The sequence below is a fragment of the Sceloporus undulatus genome, chromosome 9 (assembly GCF_019175285.1).
Source record: "Sceloporus undulatus isolate JIND9_A2432 ecotype Alabama chromosome 9, SceUnd_v1.1, whole genome shotgun sequence".
NCBI lineage: Eukaryota > Metazoa > Chordata > Lepidosauria > Squamata > Phrynosomatidae > Sceloporus > Sceloporus undulatus.
Window position 1 is genome coordinate 25,302,108 of NC_056530.1, and position 22,089 is coordinate 25,324,196.

At 56.4% G+C, this 22,089-nt stretch overlaps 2 protein-coding genes across 2 annotated transcripts in view; one reads left to right on the plus strand and one right to left on the minus strand.

Annotated features, from left to right (window-relative positions):
- PC (pyruvate carboxylase) overlaps positions 1–22,089 on the minus strand; it is a 60,681-nt gene that overhangs the window by 17,026 nt on the left and 21,566 nt on the right. The window contains exons 9-16 of the mRNA XM_042439916.1: positions 11,985–12,065; positions 10,107–10,502; positions 6,186–6,433; positions 5,824–5,926; positions 5,374–5,449; positions 2,159–2,475; positions 1,406–2,008; positions 1,127–1,303 (exon numbers count right to left, since the gene is read on the minus strand). Coding sequence (XP_042295850.1) covers positions 1,127–1,303; positions 1,406–2,008; positions 2,159–2,475; positions 5,374–5,449; positions 5,824–5,926; positions 6,186–6,433; positions 10,107–10,502; positions 11,985–12,065 — 2,001 coding nt within the window. The remainder of the gene's footprint in view (positions 1–1,126; positions 1,304–1,405; positions 2,009–2,158; positions 2,476–5,373; positions 5,450–5,823; positions 5,927–6,185; positions 6,434–10,106; positions 10,503–11,984; positions 12,066–22,089) is intronic.
- On the plus strand, positions 764–6,954 carry LRFN4 (leucine rich repeat and fibronectin type III domain containing 4). The gene is given in 3 exon segments (XM_042440460.1): positions 764–2,481; positions 5,626–6,151; positions 6,153–6,954. Coding segments are annotated over 3 exon segments (2,169 nt in total). The 5' UTR covers positions 764–1,045; the 3' UTR covers positions 6,360–6,954.

The window sequence follows — 22,089 nt, forward strand, 5'->3', positions numbered from 1 at the left end:
GGGGGGGGCTGCAGGTGTGCATGTGGCCCACAGAGACAGGGCCCCCAGCCCGGCCCCAGAGGACAGGGGCTAAGCACCTCCATCCCTCTCTCTCTGCCTCTCTGCAGCAGCCTTCTGTCCAGCTGGGCCCCTGGCAGGGATAAAAGGCAGCAGCAAAGCTAGCCACGCCAATATCAAGCCAATGCAATAAAGCCCCACAATGATAAGAGTAGCCAGAGGCAGAGAGGGCAGCCAGAGCCCAGGAAGGCCAAGGAGGCTGCGCTGCCTCCCAAAGATCAGGGCCCAAAGGCTGGGACCATGCGCCGGATCCTGCCCCAAGAGAGAGAGAGACACGCACACAAAGGGGGGCAAGAGGGAGGCTCTTCTGCCTGGAAGCACTTGGGCCACTGGCTCTGGCCGAGGCCCAGAGAGGCTGACAGTGGCACTCTTCTGAGACTGGTACAAACTGGACGCACTGTGGATCCTGCCCACCTTGAAGTGTCTTCAAGGGCAGCCCCACAAAGAGTGTGTTATGGCAATCTAGAGAGAGAAGGGATCCTGCCCCATAGCCAGGCTTCCCCCAAAGCCAGCCCGAAGTATTCTTTGTGGAGCTGCTCCTTTTGGAGGGGAGAGAAGCTGGCTCCTGCTGCCTGGGCTCCCCCCTGGACCCATGGCCTTCCAATGCGCCAGGGCCAGAACACACTGCGAAACCCCTGAGAGCAGACGCCCGCCTTTCAAATCCCACCAGCACGCTTTCACATCCCAAACTGCCTCACTTTACCTCACCTGCCTGTGAGCTAAATGGATCTGCAGGGGTCAGTAAGCGTGGCAGATGCTGTTTAAAGTGGAAGAAAGTTATTGAAACAATATGTGTGTGTGTGAGAGAGATTGAGAGAAGGGCCAGGATCCAGTGGACTCCCCTTCGCCACCTGCAAAGTTACTCCCCTCTGTCTCTAATGGAGCTGGCTCTGCCCCGTTTGCCAGGTCTCCCCCACTTCCTCATGCTCTTCCTCTTCCTCTCTGCAGGGCCGGTCACCTGGAGCCACCCGCAAGGAGGGCGCCTAACATGGGCCAGCTGCCAGCGCCGCTGCCCCTCGTGCCCCTGTTCCTGCCGGCACTGCTGCTGCTACTGGGGCCCCAGTCCCACTGCCAGCCCCCCGTGGAGGCCTGCCCCTTCCACTGCGTCTGCCAGAACCTCTCTGAGTCTCTCAGCACCCTCTGCGCCCACAAGGGCCTCCTCTTTGTCCCGCCCAACATTGACTGCCGGACGGTGGAGCTGCGCCTGGCCGACAACTTCATCCAGGTGGTGGAGCCGCCGGACTTCCTGAACATGTCGGGGCTGGTGGACCTGACCCTGTCGCGCAACACCATCGACACCATCCGGCCCTTCGCCTTCGGGGACTTGGAGAGCCTACGCTCGCTCCACCTGGATGGCAACCGGCTGACCGGCATCCCTGAGGAGGCCCTGCGGGGGCTGCTCAACCTCCAGCACCTCATCCTCAACAACAACCAGCTGGCAGAGGTCTCGGTGGGCGCCTTCGACGACTTCGTGCTGACACTGGAAGACCTGGACCTCTCCTACAACAACCTCCGCCGGGCCCCCTGGGACGGCATCCGGGGGATGCTCAGCCTTCACACCCTCAACCTGGACCACAACCTGATTGACACCCTCCCTGAGGGGGCCTTTGCCGAGCTCTACAAGCTCTCCCGGCTGGACATGACCTCCAACCGACTCCAAACGCTGCCCCCCGACCCGCTCTTTGCCCGTGCCCAGCCGGGGGTGGTCAGCCCCACCCCCTACGCCCCCACTGTCTCCCTCGGCTTTGGGGGAAATCCCCTGCACTGTAACTGCGAGCTGCTCTGGCTGCGGCGCTTGGGCCACCAGGACGACCTGGAGACCTGCGCATCCCCGCCCCATGTGGCTGGGCGCTACTTCTGGGCGGTGCCCGAGGAGGAGTTTGCCTGCGAGCCGCCGCTCATCACCCGCCACACTCACAAGCTCTGGGTGCTGGAGGGCCAGCGGGCCACCCTGCGTTGCCGGGCCATCGGAGACCCTGAGCCAGTGGTCCATTGGGTTTCCCCCGACGACAAAATCGTGGCCAATTCCTCCCGGACGGCCTCCTTCCGCAACGGTACACTGGACATTCTAGTAACCGCTCTCCGGGATGACGGGGCCTACACCTGCATCGCTATCAATGCCGCTGGGGAATCTACGGCCACCGTCGACCTCCAGATCATCCCTCTGCCGCACCGGGGCAATGGCAGCGCCCCTGCCCCACAACCAGACCCGGGGTCCTCTGACATTGCCACTTCTGCCAAGACCTCCGCGGTCAATGGGACAAGCGAAGGGGGCACCAGTGCCGTGAGGAGGACGGTGGAGATCTCTGAGGTGACGGCCACCTCGGCCCTGGTCCGCTGGGTAGCGGACCAGTCCTCGGCCTACACGGCCTGGATGTACCAGATCCAGTACAACTCGACTGTGGATGACGCGCTCATCTACAGGTAAGGGGCAGGGGAGAGGTAAAGAGGGCTCCTCAACACACCCCATCCCAAGCGCTGCTTTGTCAACCTCCCTCCCCCCCCCCCCCCCCCCCCCCCCCCGGTGTTGGCTGGCAGGTGGCCAGGGGTCTCTCTCTCTCCCCATTCAAACATGAGGAAGTAGAAGCCCCCTTCCCAACTTTCCCATGGCCCTAAGGGCACTGCAGGGGCCTCTCTCATTCTGGAAGGAACAACCAAAGGAATCCCACAATGTCCCCTCACTCAGCACCCCTTTCCCTGGGGAGGAAAAAGAGGGGTGGGTCTCCAAGTAGCTCAGGAGGGGTCCTGTGGGCAGAGCAGAGTTCGTGGGCATCTGAATTGCCAACCAGGAGGCCATTCCCTGAGGTGACCAACATTGAACTGAGACGGATAGGATGGGACTGGATACAGCTAGACCTCCCCAAAGCTCTCTGCCCCTCAAAGCAGGAGGCAACACCTTCAGATGAACATTTTGCACAGGCGCAGAACCTGTTTTCTTAGGAACAGAATTCAGACTAAAAGCAACACATTCACCAAGAAGGGAGGCCAGGCACAGACCATCCAGTCAGGGTCAACAGAACAGAACCAGGCTCAGCGTTTTAAAGGGGAAGGAGACCGCTCGCTCCAGGCACCCAACTCTTTGCTAAGATCTCCTCCACCAGGACTGTCCGCCCAAGTCGCTGTCCCCCTGCCAGCCTCTTTTACACAAACCACACACCAGCCCTCCTGTGGGTCTGACTCTGAAGACAGGGAGACCCTCAAGGAGCAGCCGAAGGACAAGCAGAGCCAGGACAGGGGGAGCCTAGGGAGGGGCAGGCAAGACCCCTGCCTGGGTCAGGGGTACCTCTGGAGGAGGCAGGAGGGACAGGGGTATCTCTGGAGGAGGCAGGTGGAGGCCGGTCTCCACCTCAGCAAAGGGACCCTGTGGGCAGAGCAGGCTGAGAGACTGTGCTGCCATTTATGCAAAGCGTGGTATGTTTGTGTCTCTGTGGGTTACAGGACATCTGGTAGAAAAATGTCCCTGAATCATGCTCCAGAAGCAAGACATGCTTCCTTGCATGAAGAAACACAGCTAGCTAGGAGGCAGCAGGAGAGCTGGTTTTAAAGCAAAGGAACTGCAGGTTTTCACAGTACGCCCGCACCATAGATGGGCTCCTTATAGGTGGCTTTCAGCATATGCTGAAGCCACCTGGGAAATGGGAGTGTGCCCTGCGCGTGCGCATTGCCACACGGTGAGCACGAGCTACATTATATCCAATGGGGCTTGCAAATGGTTCGTGTGGCTGTGGGGCGTGCGCACAGCACGCATACACCCCATTGGATATAATGGGACTCAAGCTTACGCGTTTTTTGCGTGATGGGGGGGGGGGGGGGTCCGGAACACATCCTCCACGTAAAGCAAAGTCCCACTGTACAAATGCCAATCAGATTAAAAAATAAAAAAGAGCCAATTATTAAGGTCTCTCTTAAAAATTAAGCTGGCTTAGACACCAGTCTCAGGACCTGAACTGCACAGGTCCATGAGACTAATCCCTCCGCAGAAAAGGAAGGGCTGCCCTTAGGTGCCTGTCTTGGGCTTCCCCAAGCAAGGAGCAGTAGTTTGCTGATAGGCCTGAGTCCACGGAGGCCTTTATCTCCCCATTGCGGATTATGTTCTGTCTGATGGCAGGACATCACCCTCTTCTTGTGCACTTCATGCCAGGTTGGTCTCACACCCTTTGCTCAGCTCCCAGCAGGCAACTGATCCCCATGGAGGCATCCACCCCAAATGCCCCTCAGTACAAAAGCAATGGGCTCTCAGGCGGCATCACCTAAAAGGTGAAAGGAAGAACAAGATTGAAGAAGGGTTCTGCCCCATTAACACCTATGGCAGAAATTCAGGACCTAGGACAGGGACTTAATTCTGGATCTAAGCTTAAACCTGATTGAGCTTGTTTAACTTGATCTTCAATTTATAGATTTGACCCTGAGAACCTATAGAGATCAATAGAACAAAAGAGCTGCCATTTTAAAGCCTCTTTTACCCTTGACCTGCAGCTAGCTGCGAATCCATGTTACTCAGAGTAGTGGATTAGTACGTGACGAGTTCAGGAAACGTCTGAGTCCCCAACTGCAAAGCTTGATTCAGAATACTTGCCCCTTTCCTAACACTAACTCAGTGCAAGGACAAAACTATTGAAGAAAAAATAAGCCAGCCTTTTAAATGACAACCAAAATCCTAACATACTTACAGGGAGAGGCCCTCCACTGCGCAGCCACGCATGACCCCCCCAATGGGGGCAACGTGGGCAAAACACGCCGGAGCAGCTGGTTCCAAATGTACGTAGGTGAAGAGGGCAGAGGAGTAGCGGCACATTTCGCCTGCTATCTCCGCTTCTTACAAGGGCCAGGGAGTTGCCTAGTACCACAGCCCTAGGCCAGTCTATGACTGCTTTTAACTTAAAACAATAAAAAGCGCAGTCGAACCAGGTCACAAACTTGCCGTGTTACGTCTCGTGTGGTCATGCAAAGATGACAGAAGCTGCACGGACCCTCACAAGCCGGGCAAGTGGGGGCCTGGCTGGTGATGATGCCCAAGAACCAGGTCAACCCCTGATTAATCCCACACTGGATTAACCCCTGATTCCCCCCCCCCGTTACATCCTGGTCCCTTCATGGATGGCAATGGGAGGAGGTCAGGGTGGCCACTGGGCCAGTGGAGTGGCTCCTGTGGTCGCACGTTCTGTGCATACGTATTGTGTGCTCTTTGGGTGGAGGAGACTGCCAACCCTAATGAGACATACATTAACTGCCGCTTGGTTTTATTTTCTCTGAATGTTCAGACCACTTTTTTGTCATGTGCTGTGCATTGTTTGATGTGTTCCCCACTGGGCTCACAATGGACAAAGATCACACAATGCTGCAGATTCCCAGGAGAGGGGAAGGTGGGTGGGCAGCCTTTGCCAAAGGGAGGCTGCAAGAAGGATGTGCAGAAAGGGGTTCTTGTATGGAAAGGGTTGGGGGAGAGAAGGGGGGGCATCTGTTTCTGCCACTGGGGTGAGGGTTTAAGGACTGGGATGCTGCCTGAGAGGCTCCCCTCCTCTTCCTCTATCTCCTTCCCTTCCTCTTTCTTTCAACTACAAAATCCAGGATCATCCCAGCCAGCGGCCGGCATTTCCTCCTCCGGCACTTAGTGCCCGGCGTGGACTACGACCTCTGCATCTTGGCCATCTTCGACGATGCAGCCACAGCATTGGCGGCCACACACCTGCTGGGCTGTGCCCAGTTTGCCACGCAGGAGGCCTACCCGGACTGCCGCTCGCTGCACGCTCACTTCCTAGGGGGCACCCTGACGGTGATTGTGGGGGGTGTGGTGGTGGTCACCCTGCTGGTCTTCACCGTAGTCATGATGGTCAGGTACAAGGTCTGCGGGAGCGCCCGAGCATCTGCTCTGCCCAAGGTCACCCACGTCCACTCCCAGACCAACGGCGGACACCCCAATGGTGGCCTCCTTCTGCTGCCTCCTCAGCGGACACCCCCCAAGGAGTGGGGCCCCAAGCGCCAGCGGCAAGGAAGGGCCCGGGCCCGGCCGGAAGGGAGGACGGGGGCCTGGTGCCCTCTCCCTGCCCCCAGTGCTAAGACCAAGCGCAGCTGCTCCCTGGACATGGGCGAGGGCCCCCCCTGCTTCATCCCGCGGGTGCCACAGCTACGCCAAGCGCCTGAGCTTCGTCTGGAGCAAGCGCAGCCAGTCCGTCCATGGCATGCTGGGTCGTGGGGGCTTCCCGGAAGAAGAGCTGGAGGGAGACCCGGCGCCAGCCCCAGTGGCAGCAAAGAGGATCGGGCCCCTCCTCAGCGCAGACGACTTGGAGGAGAGTGTGGTATAGCCCTCAGCCAGGCTCCCTGGGAGCAGGGAGAAATGCGTGCCCAGACTGGTGCCTGTGGGCCAGGATGAGGGCCCCTGGCAGGAAGAAGAGTAAAAAGAAAGAGAAGGAAGAGCACCTGCGCCTGATTGTGAGGCTGTGGGAGCAGCAGAGCTGCTGCCCACCTGGAAGAGGAGATGCCGATAGTCAGGGGGTGCAAAAGCAGGAGCCCCTTGCCCACTTTGGCCACCAGGCCCTGGGCTGATCACTTTTGACCCGGTCAGAAAAGACGGGGGGACTGAGGGGCAGCCCCCGCCCTCCAAGAAGTCTCTGTGACTCTAGGGAAGGGGAAAGGAGGTCTTTGCCTTTTCTAAAAATGGTTTGCCAAAAAACAACAACAATCGAAAGGGAGTGGAGGGGGAAAGTGCTGCTCCATACTCTTCTCAAAAGCAGGAGGGGAAAGGGGGAAAGGACATCCATGGATGGACAGATGGACAGAGTCTGGTGTGTAGACTGTACTGAAATGGGGGGAGGGAAGTGGGGGAGGAGGGGGATCCCTCCCCAGGCAAAAACCCAAACCCTGTACCAAGGAAATCTGGAATTTTGTGATCTGTATAAACTGGGAACGTTTACATATTGCTGCTTAATTTAGCATACATTTTTATTGCTGCTGTTCCAATGCGGAGACAAAAGGCCCCCCAAAAGGGGGCTCTGATGTCTCTGGTCCAAAAGGCCTTGAAACTGACCGGGGGGGAGGGGGGGCAAGAGAAAAAGGCCAGGAAAAGAAATATTCTGGTTCGGCAAAGACAGCGCCAGCGCCACCAAACGCTACCTGGTTTTGCATTTCTAATGGCAGAATCTGGACAGTCCCGAAATGGAGGCCAGCCTGTGGGCATTTTTAGCACTTTCTCAAAGCACAAAAGGCTGCCCCTGAATGGCCCTTTGGGGGCATGGGGGGCATCCCCATCTGCTCCCTCCTGCAGGCAGATGTCAGTGGAAGAAATGGCTGCCCAGGCCCTCATTGGGGGATTTCAAAAGAGGGTGGAAATTGGCCAGATGAAATATTAATAGCCAGCTCCCTCCTTTCCATTTGGCTGCCTAATTAATGATGGAAGAAGGAGCTTTTAAACCACAACTTTGGCAGAACTGCAGCTGCAAAAGGATCAGCTGAGATGACATGCAACAGGAGGAGGGGGGCAGATGGAGGCGGGCCGGCCATTCCCTGCCCAGGAGGGCATTTGAGGGTTGTGGGTGGCAGGGCCAAGCCCTAAATCCACAGGGCTCCTGACCCCCCTCCCCACCACTGTGGCTCCTCCTGAAAATGGGACCAGGGGCTTCCATCCCCCCTTCCTATTTAGCTCTCGACTCCTTCCCCCCTTCCTCACCTGTGGAATTCCTAAAGATGGGGTTTTTGTTATTGTTATTGTTTAAGAAGGGGGAGAACAGCGATAGTTGCATCCCGGGCTGCTTGTGGGTCCTACTGGGATTTATTGGATTCAATCATTCCCAATAGTACGAAATGCCTGAGAATCCATAGGTGGGCATTATATCCTTAAAACAATGGTGTGGGGTGTATGTCTGTCTGTGTGTCAGTTGGCCTTGCTCCAGCTCCCTGCCCTCAGGATCCTGACTGTGGCAAAGCAAAATGTTGGGGAAAGGAAAACAGCAAGGAGAGAGAAACTGCCTCTCTATCCTATTCCCCCGGGAAACGCAAGAGAGCTGTTGAGAAGTGCCATCGGTGGTCCTTGGCATATCAGAGGCATGAGAAGGGCCCCCTCCAGCTATCCTCCCCTTCTTTCTTTCCTTGCTTTCTTATCTTCCTGGCAAATCATGTGCAGAGACAATAAGAGGATGTGACTGGAAATTAAGCCCCAGAAGCCAGAGGAGTTTTATGCCGCAGCATGATCTAAAGAGTTGGCTACATGGAGGGGCTTTGGGAGGGGAGAATCAGGGGGCAGCTGGACTTTTAGGAGCAGGGCACAGTGTGTGTGCAAGTGTGTATACATGTGTGTGTATGTCCCCTGCAATGTATGAAGGACAGGAGGAGCTCTTTCTCCAAGGGGGAAGAGCGATCCAGAGTTCTGGTGTCTCTACAGGGAAGGCCCTGCTGTCCCCTGCGTATTCATCTGCAGAGTCCCCCACCCCTCACTGAGGATCTCAAGACTGGGCCTGCGTCCTTCCGGAGTCCCTGCCCCAGCCAGTCAGGGGTGCCCCTTCAGCCAAACTTAGAAGATGCCCAGATGCCTGTGCAGTTGGGACCGGATGTGTGGCCTCCAAAACCCATGCCAGTGGTGCACATTCCATCCACAGCTTTTGGCACAGGCGCCAGCTTTTTCTAACCCCAGCCCTTGGGGCATAGGGGCCCTGCCTTTCTCTGCAGCTGGCCACCATGGCTTCTTGCCCTCCAGGCTGCTCCCTTCCATTGCTTCCTTTAGCAAACCTTCCTTCAATGAGCCTCTTCTCCCATTATAAATGAGAAATGACCCAGGTTCCCACGCTGGCCTCTTTCCTTTTCCCCACTTGTTTTAATTTGCATGATCTGTCTTGGCCCTTTGCAGCTAGCAGCCTGGCATGGCGCTCCTGCTCTCCTCCTCCTCCACACTTCCTCACTGTTCATAAATCCCCACCAATTACTCCCCTCCGAGGATGCCCAAAGGCTGGGCACCAACTCCAGCTCCATTCGCAGCAGCAGCCCGGCCTCCTAGGGAGGGACGCACCCACCCTGCCCTGGTCCCAACTGAGGCCTGGGACTCCCAGGAGCCCTCCCAGGGATTTCGGGGGGCAGCGAGAGGGAAGCCAACACTGAAACTGGATCCAGGCAGGCACTATGGATGGATGGAGAGTGGCTCAGTAGCCCTTCTTTGCCAGCCAGGGCCTGGCTTGCCCTCCTTCTCCCTTGGTAGCCACCACCCCACTCAGCCTCCAGAGGTGCCTGGGTAGATGAGGCAAGGAGAGCTCTGTTCCATCTCCCTCCCTCCCTTTTGCTGGACATCCATTCAGCCTCCCTGCTGTGCTGCCCTTAATGCTCCCTGGCAGAAGCTCAGGGGCCAGCTCCCTCCTGCCACAATGCCTTCGTCATTTCCTTCATTCTAGGCCAGCCAGCGCAGTGGCCACGCAAAGTGTGAGGAGGCAACGAGGAAGGCAGGAGAACAGGTGGCGGAGACCCCTCTGCCTTGAGGGTCCTGCAGTCAAACTGAGGTTTTCACAAATGTTACACTGAGCAAAGTCACCCTGCCTGCTCAAATACACTGATTGCCCAGAGGTGTTAAGCTGCTAATCCCTTACAGTTTTGGCTGCCATCTTGAACGCATTGGACAGACTCAGAAAATGACTCCATCAGCAGTACAGTACTCAGATCTACTTCTGGGTGAAGCTGGAACCCACCCACCCACCAGAGTGTGGCTGAGAGCAAGGAGACCCTCGCCGCCTGGCCCCAGCCTGACAATGAGGTGGAAGGAACACACCCATGGTGGGAACACAAGGAATGCACTTTAAACCCTGGCGCACAGACCCTGGAGAGTCCCCACGCAGGACTGAGAAGCTGCAGTCCCTGGGTGGGGTAGATCCCTCAGAGCTAAACCCCAGGAGGACCAAGCAGATGAGGACTGAGTGAGTTTTTCTGAATTGAAATCATTGAACAAATGGAAGTACGCAGAACAAGGGGAAACACAGAAGAAGCTGCACCGCTCTATCAAGCAACCCAAACCCAATCTCCCCCCGACCCACAAAGCGAATGGCAAAGCAGAGGGGCTTCTGGGAGCCCTTTCCTACCTTGACCCCTCGGATCCGGAACTCTGCCAGGGCTCGGCTCATCTTGGAGGCAGCGGTGGGGTGGTCCTTGCCGTGGGCAATGACCTTCACCAGGAGGGAGTCATAATGTGGGGAGATGACAGCCCCCTGGAAAGCAGAGGCACTGTCCAGGCGGATCCCCATCCCCTCCCCACTCCGGAACACCTGCAGAGGAAGAGGAAAGAAAGGGGTGGTGGTCAGGAGACAGGAGCTCCCAAGAGGTCCACACATGCATGCACACACAGGTTCATCCAGTGACCGGCTACAGGCCTGCCTTCCTTCCTTCCTGCCGGCTTGGCAATGCAAGGCACCTCTCCCATCAGCCCATAAGGCTCCCATCAGACCTGAGCCACTCCTTCCCCCTCCAGCAAGTTCTCCCTTCTCCATGGAAAACAGAGGCTCTATGGCACTCCAGGACAACCCCCCCCCCCCGAAGCTGCCTTAAGGGAGAACATTTAATGCAACCTCCACCAGAGATCAGGCTACCTGCTGCTTTACTTCTTTTAGGAGCAGCAAAAGGCAAGGCATCTTGGGCCAGGGTGCCCTGATTTCGTGGCAAAGCCCAATAAGGCTCACTCTGGCTGGCAATTGCCACACAAGGCAGTTGCCATCCAGGACTGCTGGCTCCTATGTGTAAACCAGAAGTGCTTCCAAACCTTCAGATTTTTATTTGAGGACAGCAAGACAACCCTCACCATTTCAGTTGGTGGAACTAGATCCCCCACCCACACTGAGGCCTGGGCAGCAGCTAGTTCACACCAGTGGGCTTTGAGGAAGGAAGAGCCAATCGCAAGGCAGAGAGAGTGCCCCCAGTCCCCTTTTTACTGCGTGGGGAGCCCCATAGGGCATAACCTGGGCCCAGCCCCATCCCTTCTCCATCCCGCTGCAGTCAACTCCATTTGTATATTAGCTGTCTGTGCCTCAGTTCACTCAAATGCCCCCACAAGCTCCTGGGACCACAAAGGACACGGTTCTTTCTGGAAGGAGTGCTGGAGGAGAGGGATGATTGGAGGGGGCTGGTGGTAGAAGACAAAGGAGAGGTCAAACCAACACACACACACACACACACACCCCCCATTTTGTGCAAGGCCTCTCAGCCTCAACACACTCCTTTCGCCTTGGTCTGCCAGAACCTTAAATGGAAGTGACAAGGCCCTTCGGGGAGATGCAGCGTGACCCACAAGGTGCCACATTGCATAACGTCACCGGACTTTCAAAATCAGTTGCTGGGAGTCACTTTTTACGGAGACAGCGACTCAGTTCCCCAGCAAACCACTTGTGCAGCTGGGATCCGGTCCACGGCACAGTTGCGCTCTATATGCACGTGTGCGTGTGCACAATTGCCCCCAAGTCACCTGCCGACTTATTAATGGTGACCCTATGAAGTTTACACGGCCTTGGAAGAGAATGGAAACAGAAAAGAAGTAGGCTTCCTTCTTGGGGAGAGGTGGGCAATCCTGGAGGCGGCCATCCAGCCTCTGCCTAAATCCCTCCAGTGGAGGAGACTCAGACAGACGTCCCTCTCGTGTTTGGCTGTCCCAAGCACACTTTATTATTCTTGTGCAATGCAGGTATAGAAGTATGCACTGTGTGTATGCATTGTGTGTGTGTGAGTCACTTTCAGGTGCTGCACGGAGCTAGAAAGAGCAGCGGAACTCACGGAGCCTGTGGCTGTGAGGTCAGTACACAACCAACATGGCAAAGGCTCCCTTCTGGGTCTGCTTTGGGGCAGCTGGGGAGCTGGCCTCTAGGAAGGCCTTGGCCTCTGTGTCCTGCTGCTTAGCTTCCTGTTCCCGGAGACTATTTTTAGGGAGCAGCAAGAGAGACGCCGGAGGGTCCTTGGGGCTCCCCCCAACCTACCCCACCCACCGCCAAGGGCGCCCTTTGCTCCTTCCTGACCGTCTTCCTCGCCGTTTCCTCAAGTGCCACTACGCTGTGGAACTGGAGAATTGTGACACAAAAGGCAGAACCTACAAACGGTGGAGAAGGTTTGTTTTTTCCCCTCCTTAATCTAATGAATTATTCAGGACAGTTTTCCTTTTTAAATTGGCATTTCCAGCCTGCAGTTTTCATTACTCCCATCTTTAGGGACGGGACGGTTCCCATGTTTAAGGCTCAGCAGAGTCACCCTCCTTCTGTGGCTCTGCTGATTCTGCCAACGCCTGCCCCTCCACCACCATAACCAGAAACCTTGCTTCCCCCATGAATTATAAATGTCTCCTTGCTGGCAAGGCAGGGCCGAGTTCGGTTCCTGTGCTCAGGGCTGTCAGCTGATGCCTTCTGAAGCGACGCCAAGGGCAGGCCCAGTTAAGTGGCTCCTTTGCGGCACATTTAAATAAATAAATGGCATTAAGAGATTTGTGTCAGCAGCGCCATGACACGCCTGTAAAAGGTTTTGCAGGGAGGGAGGGGACCGCTGTGCTTTCCTCGTGCCCCATCCCCAGGGATGGCAAGGCGCAGCCGAAACGCTAAGTGCTGAGAAACTCCCCTGGCCAAGAGGAGATGAGAGGAAGGGGGTGTCGACCGTGGAGGGGGTCCTCTGGCAGAAACCTCCTCTGGGGTGGGGTGGGGGGCTCTGCTCACCTTCAGAGACTCTGGAGGGGCCACTCCTTGTCCCTGCTCCACAAACAATGGCTGTTCCCCTCAGCTCTCCATTTTAAAGGGGGCTCCAAGGCTAATGGTGCTCAGAGATTTGGGGGTTTCTGGTTCCTCCACCCTGGCTGGAAAAGACAGAAGGCTTCACCCCCTCCTTGTCCTCCTCAAGGGATCCTCCCCGGACAAGCCCCCTGAGAGATGGTGTATGAATGGCCCTCCAGATGCCCTAGCCCTCCAGGGCTGCTCTCCGTCAACAGCTGGCCAAGAAAAGTTCAGGCTCTCTGGGGCTCCCTTTCTGCCCCACGGGAGGAGGTTCACTCCTGGGACTGTGGCAAGGACCCCTATGCTGTTTGGAGGGGGGGGGGAGAAGTGGCAGCCTCCCTCCCAAATGGGGGTGAATAAACCCCAGGGGCACAATGGAAAACAGTGGGCCTCCTTCCCCTTGCGCCCCTCCTCTCCCAAACAAGAGAGACTGCTTTGGAACTACAGAAACAGAATTATGCAAATCAAATCTCTCTCTATATGCAAATCCAAGTCAATTTGCATGTTCCAGAGCAGCAAATGTAAGTTCCCAGACCAGAACAGATCTGGATCCAGAGAAAGTCAGATCAAGGAGGAGGTCAGGCTCCTAGTAGGGTCTCCATCTGGTGGCTCAACCAAGGCCTCCTTGCCCCCATGAGGGATCTGTCCCCCCCAGTCAGACAGATGAGAGACATCTCCAGAAATGCATGTGCCCCCCACCCAAGGAAGGATGGCTGGCTCTCAACAACTGGCAGCTACATACCAAGGAGCACTGCAGCTGAAACTGCACAAACAATTAGGCGCATGGGACTGAAACAGGGCAGAGCCTGTCTCTCTGCTCTCAAGGGAGGTTTGAGGAGGTCCAAAGGGCCCCCTTCCTCCCTGGACAAAGCAAAGGCTGGCCAGCAAAAGGCAAAAGGCCAGCCCTACAGTGCAGCTGCAATGGGAGGAGGGGGCACACAAGGACCCAAAGGGTGGCAGCGCTCAGGGATTATTTCCCTGCCCTGATATCTTTGGGAATCTGTTTTCCAAGTCATTCCCAGTGGTGGGAAGTGGGGCAGGAGTGCATATGAACCCCAAGGATACAACAGCATGCACACACACAGACTACACACACACTGCCAGCCCCGGAGTCCCAGTTTCCTTGAGCCCAGAAGAGGAAGCCTCTCCCTCTCACACACACCCCTTGTGCAATTTCACACCCGAAGCAGGCAAGAGGCAAAGGCCCGCCGGGCTCTTCTGCAGCAGAGACACTAATCCCTCTCTGCACTTTGCCATCATGAGAGGCAGCAGAGACCTTGAGGAGGAGGCCAAGGTAGCAAAAGAGAGATTCCTCCTGGCAGGAGAGTTAAGAAGCAAGCGCTTGGGACTCACTGCCACCAGATGAGGAGGATGGGGGTGACCTTTGGATCTCACTGGGGGACCCAAAGAAAGAGACCCAAGGCTGAAAACTCAGCTCAGCCTTTACCCAGGGTACCCAGCTGTGTTTTGGATCTCCCAGCTTCTCCCCCTCCACCCCCTTGCTCTACACACTCTGGTGCATCTGTGCGTATGTGTAAGCACACGTGTGTGTCTGGCCCCCCCCCCCCCCAAGACTCTTGCAACAGCGGAAGATAAAAGCAGCTTCCTTTTGGCATTCTCTGCTCCTTCCCTCGCCCCAAACAGGCCTGATTCTTTTGCCAAAGGGGAGGAGGTTCTTAATAACACTTCCCTGGGCCATAGCAGTGCTACTCAGTCTTCTCCCCTCCTCAGAAATAAACCCCACAGCATCCTAAAAGAGACACAGATCACGCAAGAGGAGAGACCATCTGTCTGCCCCATGGAGCTGCCCATGGGACAGGAGGAAGTGCACACTGCATGGAAAGTGGAGGAAAGGGGGGGACAGGTGAATGACTGCACACCCGTTCGTCTGTCCATCCTCTTCAGCCATCTTCAAGGGTGGTCTTTTCAGTGGCACCCTCAAAAACACACTCACTCCCCACCTTCGCCCCCCTCAGAGAGCAGCACAGCCTGGAGTTTGCTAATGATTGTGGCTCCTCTTCTCCTTTCCCTTCCCCCTGTCCAGGGTCCTGGGCTGCCCTTGGCCAGAGATGCCCAGCACCCTGGACAGCCCCTGCCCAGAGCAAGCAGGCAGGAGCCAAATCCACAGGCCAGAATCGCTCTGTCCGGCCACTGGTTCACCTCCAGCTGAAGTGGCTCTTGCCCTGAGTGCCAGGGAGCCCAGCAGCCAGAGAACAGCCCTCACCACCTGTGCCACTCTGGGGTCGGATGGGCCGCACTGGGGCCTCTAGTCCGCCCAGGAGAGCCGGTCTGGAGGGCCGTAATTAATGGGATTGCCAAGTAAGCAGAAGCCTGGAAGTTCACCAATCCCTGGAAATGTAATTAGTCAGCAGTAAAGTTCTCCTAATTAAGGGAAGGATACAATCTCAGGTGCACTCCCCTGAACGCGGCCAAACAGACCCATGGGCTGGGGGAGGCCGGGAGGCCATAAAAGAAGCAGAAGCACGAGTGGGGAAGCCCCCCAATGTGGTTTTTAATATAGGAGGTCTTGGGGTTTCCCGCTCTGCCCAGGAAACTCCCCACCAAAAGGCTGGATGTCAGAGAAGCCTCTGGGGAGGGGAGCCTGGGGGGAATTAGGACAGCAAGCAGGAGATCAAAAATATCCCCACTGGAGGTCCCCTGCCCAGCCTTTCTGCAAGGTAGGCTAGGCATGGTGTGGCTGCCCCCCCCCCAGTCTAGGCAAACACCCCCAGCCCAGGGATGGACCCATCTGGCCGGTCCCTTCAGAGGCACACAACACCAAAACCCAGGCTCCAAGACCACTCCTGGTCAGAATGTGTGTTCCAATGGCTGCCATGGGGGAAGGGGGCAGTTTGGGATGCTGCCCTAATGAAGCCCCATTGTGCTGAGGCAGCAGCCCCTGCAGCCCCTTCCTGCCCCCAAATGCATGGACAGCCAGGCAATATCCAGCAATTAGCAGAAGTCTGGCTGATTGACTTGACTTCCCAGGTCAGCCAAGCCAAGGGCTGGCGGCCTTTTTCCACTCGCTGGGAAGCTCCCCTCCCAGAACAAAAGCAAATTGGGACAAATGCCTGCGGCGGGGGTTACGTCGCAATGCTATGTGTGAGGAAGCAAAACAGAGACACACAGGAGCACAACACCAAGTGGCCCTCGATGACAAACTACCCTCCAGAGAATCTCGGGCCCCCCAGCTGACCCATTTCTTCTCCCTGCAAACTACCCCAGCTTTGTTGAGAGCTGAAGGCCTTTGGGGGCAGAGATGCTGCCCACCTGCCATCATGAGCCCTGAGCCCTGGAGCCTTGTCCTTGCCGTCCTCACCGGGCCCTGGGCCTAAGTTAGGCATTGCCCCTGACCCTCCAGGAGAGGGCATTTCAAACCCACCCCTGGGGAGCCACAGAAACCAAAGATCCCATCAGCTGAGCCTCTTGCTTCCCTGGCAGGGGAGCACTATAGCAGTGGGGGCCTTAGCCGTCCTTTTTGGGAGGAGCGGTTGATGGGACACACACTGTTACGCCCCTTCTAGCCAAAGGTGGTTTAGGCCTTGTGCATGCGGAACCAGACTGTCAGTCCTCCTGAGCTGAGGAGGGGGGGGGACTGTCTTTACAGCCAAGGGGGCCCGGTGTGCTCCACGTGAAAGGCCCCCCTTGCCCCCAACGACGGAATCAAGAGTCTGCCCTCCTGGCTCCCAGGAAGATGTGCTTTTGTTCTGCATGATATGCACTTGGCACCCCCTAAATGTCACTGAGCACTAAGCGACACCTGCCACCTGTCCCCCTGAGGACCCCCCGCACCTGTCATCATTAGCGACCCTTCCAAGCAGCCCCCCCACTGCTGAACCTTTCTGCCTCCACCATCCGTTACGTGATGCAGAGGGAAAATGTCACAGCAACGGGATGGGGTGGGCACACGCGCAGGGACAGAAGGGGGAGGCTGCAAATGCCGCGCAAAGGAACCTTCTCTGGCACTCAGGAGGGATCCGAGGGGCTCCCCAGATCTCTTCCGCAAGCGCAATTATTGTACCAACTCGCCAATATGGCCCCCATCCTGTGCGTGGGCCTGGCAGACATGAAAGAATGAAAAGAGAACTCCCTCATTCGAAGGAGACTGTGATCTGGACGGAAATCCCCTCTCTGTGTGTGTGAAAGACATCAGGAGCCTGGCAAATCATAGCAAATATTGGCAGGAAAGGTGCCTTTGTAGCCTTAGCCCCCTCTTGTGCAGGCAAAACAACAACAACAACAAGGGTCTGCCATTGAACCCATGTCACAAACCCAGCTGTGCAGCCCCTGAAAGTGCCTGCCAGTCAGCCTGTGGGAATCTCTGAAGTACCACAAGCGCATCAGAGAACATTGCATTGGCTCTGGAAATAAAAATGGATGGGAAAATAACTTCTTCAGCAAGCACATAAACCTGCCAGGTGTCCTGCAGGTGTGGTGCAGGCAGCCTACCTGAAAGGCAAGGGGGCTACCACCCCACGGCCACTACTGCCTTTCCATATGACCCCTTCCCACTCCCCCCAAAGGGCCATTGCAAGTTCAGGTTCAGCCTGCACCCATCTCATTGCAGAGAGCTCTCCAGAGAAGCTGGAACCACCCCTCACAAGGGGCACCTAGCTCCATCGGTCCAGGCTTGACCACAGTGACCGGGGCAAGACCTCGGTGAGGGAAGACGGCAGCCCCTCCTGCTATGGTCGCCTGACAATCTCATCATGGCCAGGCAAGCCAATGCCTCCCCACAGGCGGCTCTGGGCAGAAGTGCTCTGGCACAGCTCACCATGAAAACCACGACTCCTTTCTGACAGCAGAAAGGTTAACCAACGTCACCTTGTCAGAAACAGTTGTATGTGTTGGCAGCGGCGGCGGCGGCAGCAGGGGCACAAGAGGACGGATGGAAAGGCCACAGGGAAGGGAAGGGAAAGAGGAGTATGTGTGTGTGTGGGGGGGGGAGAGCAGGATGAAATGGGGAATGTCAAAGCAGGGCCCCCTGCCCCAAAGTGGCCCTCTCCTTATGCCTTCCTCCCCTATGGGACCTGCAAGGCTCTCCCTTTCCCCCCTCTGCCCAAAATGGCCACTTGCTGCCCCTCTCTGGGCAAACCAGGACTACTCCCCCTGCTTCCTTCTCTGTCACTATTGCCAAGGACACCCTGCGAGGCTGGCATGCAAACCAGTCCTTCCTTCTAGCCAACTTTGGTGGTGAAACTAAAGTCAGCAGGCTCTGCCTTGGCCGGGGGTCTCCGGCTCCCTGTCCCACGGTGGCCTAGCCACAGGCCCACCAGCTCCGCCGTAAAGAAGGGAAGAAGACCCTCCCATTTCCTGAGGACCTTCTGGCTGACCACTCCTCTCAGATCAAGGGCTACATCACCCCATAATCCCTTTGGGCAAGTGGGGGTCTCTGGCCGAAGAACCCTGGAGAAAAAGAGCCGCTCCTCAGGAAAACACCAGGAGGGCTGAAGATATGGACCGAGACACCCCCCCCCCCCAAATCTCCTCAGGGCTGCCTCCCCATCCCTCCCTCTTTCCTCACGGGGTTCAGACTCAATTAAATAGAATGAAGGATGCTTCTTTACTGTTATGACGATGAGCCAGTGCACCTCATCTTCCTCTTTTTCAAGCTGCCAATTAGTTATTTGATTAATTATGCATCCTCAGCCCATCTAATGGGCTAATGGTTTCTCAAGAGCAGTGCCTTCATATTGAGAATTTCTAAGGCCCAAATAAAAGCCCTATTTTCAGCCCCTAAAAAGCACCCACCGGCTCTGGCCTTGAAAGAGTGTGTGTTGGTGTTGGTGGGTGTGTGTGTGTGTGTGTGTGTGTGTGTGTGTGTGTGTGTGTCGGGGGGGGGTCAGAGTGAGATAAGGAAAGGTAAAGAGCTGGGAAATAAAACTGAGGAAAGCTCCTGAACAGTTCTGCTCAGTGTCCTCCAAGTCCTCCTCCACCACTCCATCATTTCTAGCCACCAAGCCTCATTTCAAAGCATTTTTGATGGCGAGTCTCACATTTTGTGGCAGTGTGTTGCATGGAGAGGGGGGCTCCCCCAGGGGTTCTGCCATTGCTAAAGGGGTCTCTTTGCATGAGGGCAACCTCTGACACAGACCCCCAAGTTCACTGTCCCAACCAGGAGGCAAAGGGGAAGGAGAGGGGAAGCCCAGGCCGTGGGGGGGGGGGGGGGGGGGGGAGTGGCAGCACCAGAGCCTTGGGAATTGGCGAAGGCTCCCCCAGGCCCCATCTGCCCTTCCTGTCTTCCCCCTTCCTCAATGAAACCTTGTTTTCTGTTCTGCCTGCCCCACATACTCCCCAGGCCCACAGATTATCTGAGTTTGAAGAACAGGCTTTTCCCTCCACCTTTCCCTTTCCTTGCTGATTCCCTCCTCCACAAACACACACACACACACACAGAAAGAGAGAGGAAAGCAGCCCTGCCTCCTCCCTCCATGACCTTTCCTTGCAGCCAAAGGCAGAGCAGAGGAGTCAGAGCCAGAAGGCCAGAAGCAACACAAGAGTGGAAGTGGCATCCCCAACCCTTGCCTGCAAAGGTGCCAATGCATGTCGCCTGCAGCCCAGACCAGAAGAAGCAGAAGAAAGCGCTGTCAGGAGGGTGTGTGTAGACATGGGTGAGCTGCCAGGAGAGCGGGGGCTGCCTCAGTCCAAGAGAAGCAGGAGGAGGGAAGGGGGAGATCTCCTGGGCTGAGGGGCCCCCTTGGCTGGTGACCCACAAAAGGGCCCCAAGCAGGCCCCCTTTCTCCAGCAAGGACAAAAACCCCACCTCACAGGGCTGTTGCACAATATTACAAGAGGGCAAAGCAAGAGCCCGGGGGGGATGTTCCTGCCACATCTCCAGATGCTGCTCCTGGGCACCAGAGACCCTCCAGTGGCAAGAAGACGCCTGCCCAACCCTTGGCTGCACCATGGGGCACCAGCGCCCTCCTTCTGTTTGCAAATCGGGTCTTGCAAACGGTGCCAGCAGCCCCTCAACAGGCCAGGAAAGAACAAAAGGCTCTTTGCTCAGCCTCTTGTCTGCCTGAGATGAAGTTATCAGCAGAGAGAATGCAAAAATCAATATCCTGAAGATGCAGTTCATGGAGAAACTTCGGCAACATCTTTATTCTTTAATGTGGTGCATTTGTGTTTGTGTGTGTGTGGGGTCACCCCCTTCGTTTTAAACATACGCCTCAAAACACAAACATGGCCATTGTCCAAGAAGGCTTCCCAGATTGCCTGAGATGCCCCATCCAGCACCTGCACTCCCACACAGAGCAGCAAACCCTGTGAACGTCCCTGACCCGGGTCAGCAACTGCAATCGTCTCTATTGCCATCTCCATTGTCTAGTTCTCCACCGCTATGCAGCGACTGTGCAGCAAAACGCTCCGCATAACATTTCTTAAGCGCACTTCCAACAACCATGCAAGGCAGGCCAGCACTGTTGCCCTCACACTGCTAGGTGGAGAAAATAGAGCCCTAGAGAATGGGGAGGGGGCTTGTGTCTGTGGGGCCTGTGCGCAGCCACCCTGTGAATGCCCCAATGGGAAACCCAGAGCAGGAGGAAAAGGAGGAGGGCTGCCAGGTGCTCCTTCTGGGTGGACTTTCCTCACGCTTTGCTACTCTGGGCTGGGAGTAGCGAGACTCAGCCTTCCTCCCACCCACCCCCATCCACCCATCTCCAATTGATCTCATTCCCATTTGAAAGGGTCTCCCCCCTCAGCTGCAATGGGGACTGAGAAGGTGAATGGGGCAGACAGACAGACAGACACCCACTCCAACTACCGGCAAGTAAAATGCTTATTTCCTTCCAAAACACAGAAACTAATTGCCTGCCCACACTTCTCTTGCATTCCTGGGGGCTTGAGAGATGGAAAATGAAATTGACTAGAACAAAAGGGCCCCCCAAGACAGGGAATTTCACAAGGGGAGGAAGGCACTAAAGGAGTCCTCCATTGCCAAATGCATCCTGGCTCTGCCAAACAATGAAACTGGAGCGGAGGAGGGACAGAAAGCTTATGGAGGGAGACCTTGGATGGTCCTGTTAGTTAAGGTGGCTGCATGGGGGGGGGGGCTCCTCTGGGCTGGCAGACAACACTAGCAGGTCCCCCCCCCATTGCCTTTTGAGTGGAGGAAGATGCCGATGCCTCTGACGCAGGCAGGGAATAAGTGGCTTATGACCGCCTGGCCCCTCCTCAGCCATGCGGCAGCCTTAATGGAAAAGGCTCCCTGTCCTGCCGCATCTGTGCAGTTTTGTCTGGGCTGCTTCTTCTGGAGGGAAACATGATCTGTTTGATCCGTTTCATTTCTGGGTCTTCCTGAGGCACTGGGATCAAAGCAGTCCCAAGCCAAAGGTCCCCCAGGATGGGCTCCAGGGCTTGGGGTCTGTGTGGACTCCTCAGGTGATTCTAAGCAGAGGCCAGATGCCCTCCTCGCAGGGCTGCCTGGTTCTTGCAGGAAGGGGTTGAGCTACATGCCCCCAGGGAACCCACCCAACTCTCGTGGACCTAGGGTTCTTATCCTGACTCCCGCCCAGCGACAGGCTTTCTTCTGTGTGAGAGATGCCCTGTGACCAATGAAAGGAAAGCTAGCACTACTGCTCCCACACTAGCCGCCTTCTTGCAGGGAAAGCCTCTCCTCATGGGTCCAATGTGTGTGGATAGCTCACACGTTGCCACTTGTGCTACCTGAAAAACACTTTTGAGACACTCAGTTCAGTGAAGCAGATGCTTCGCCCCCTCCCTCCACGCTTGCGTTCTGGAAGGGGTCCCAGTTTTGTGGCAGAGTCCCCCGTAGTCCCTTATCCCTCCCACTCAGGTCCCCCCCAAAGCGGATTGGCTGCCCTCCGCTTGGCTCCTCCAGGCCACTCCAGTGCAGCCAAGGTTTCCTACAGCCGCTGCAGCAGAAAACGCAGAAAGTCTGCCTGCTCTTTCTCACCCTCTCCTGGCATCTGCATCAGCTGATACACAGACCTCTTTCCAAATTTTAAAGACCCTTTGGACATATTTCATACAAATTCTCCTTTTGTCGCATATGCATAAATTCTGGTTGCATTTCACATAGCAGTCACGTCCATGCATTCTGCAGGATGCCAACGTCCAGCTCTCTTCCCCCCATATTTGTCCTGCCTGTCCCCCACTTCTCCAACCAGACCCCAAGTGCAACATGGCGGCCGCCTCCTCTCCCCTCACTCCACAGGCCCAGCCCAGGCTCCATCTGCAGCAAGCACCTGGGGAGGAGGTGGGCAGGGGCATGGCACTCGGGCAGCCTCACAAGTGGCATTTCGTGCCAATTCAGGAGGAAAGGGGAGTCCCTGGCTGGTGGCTGGCACTTTCAGCACTGCCCCCCCCC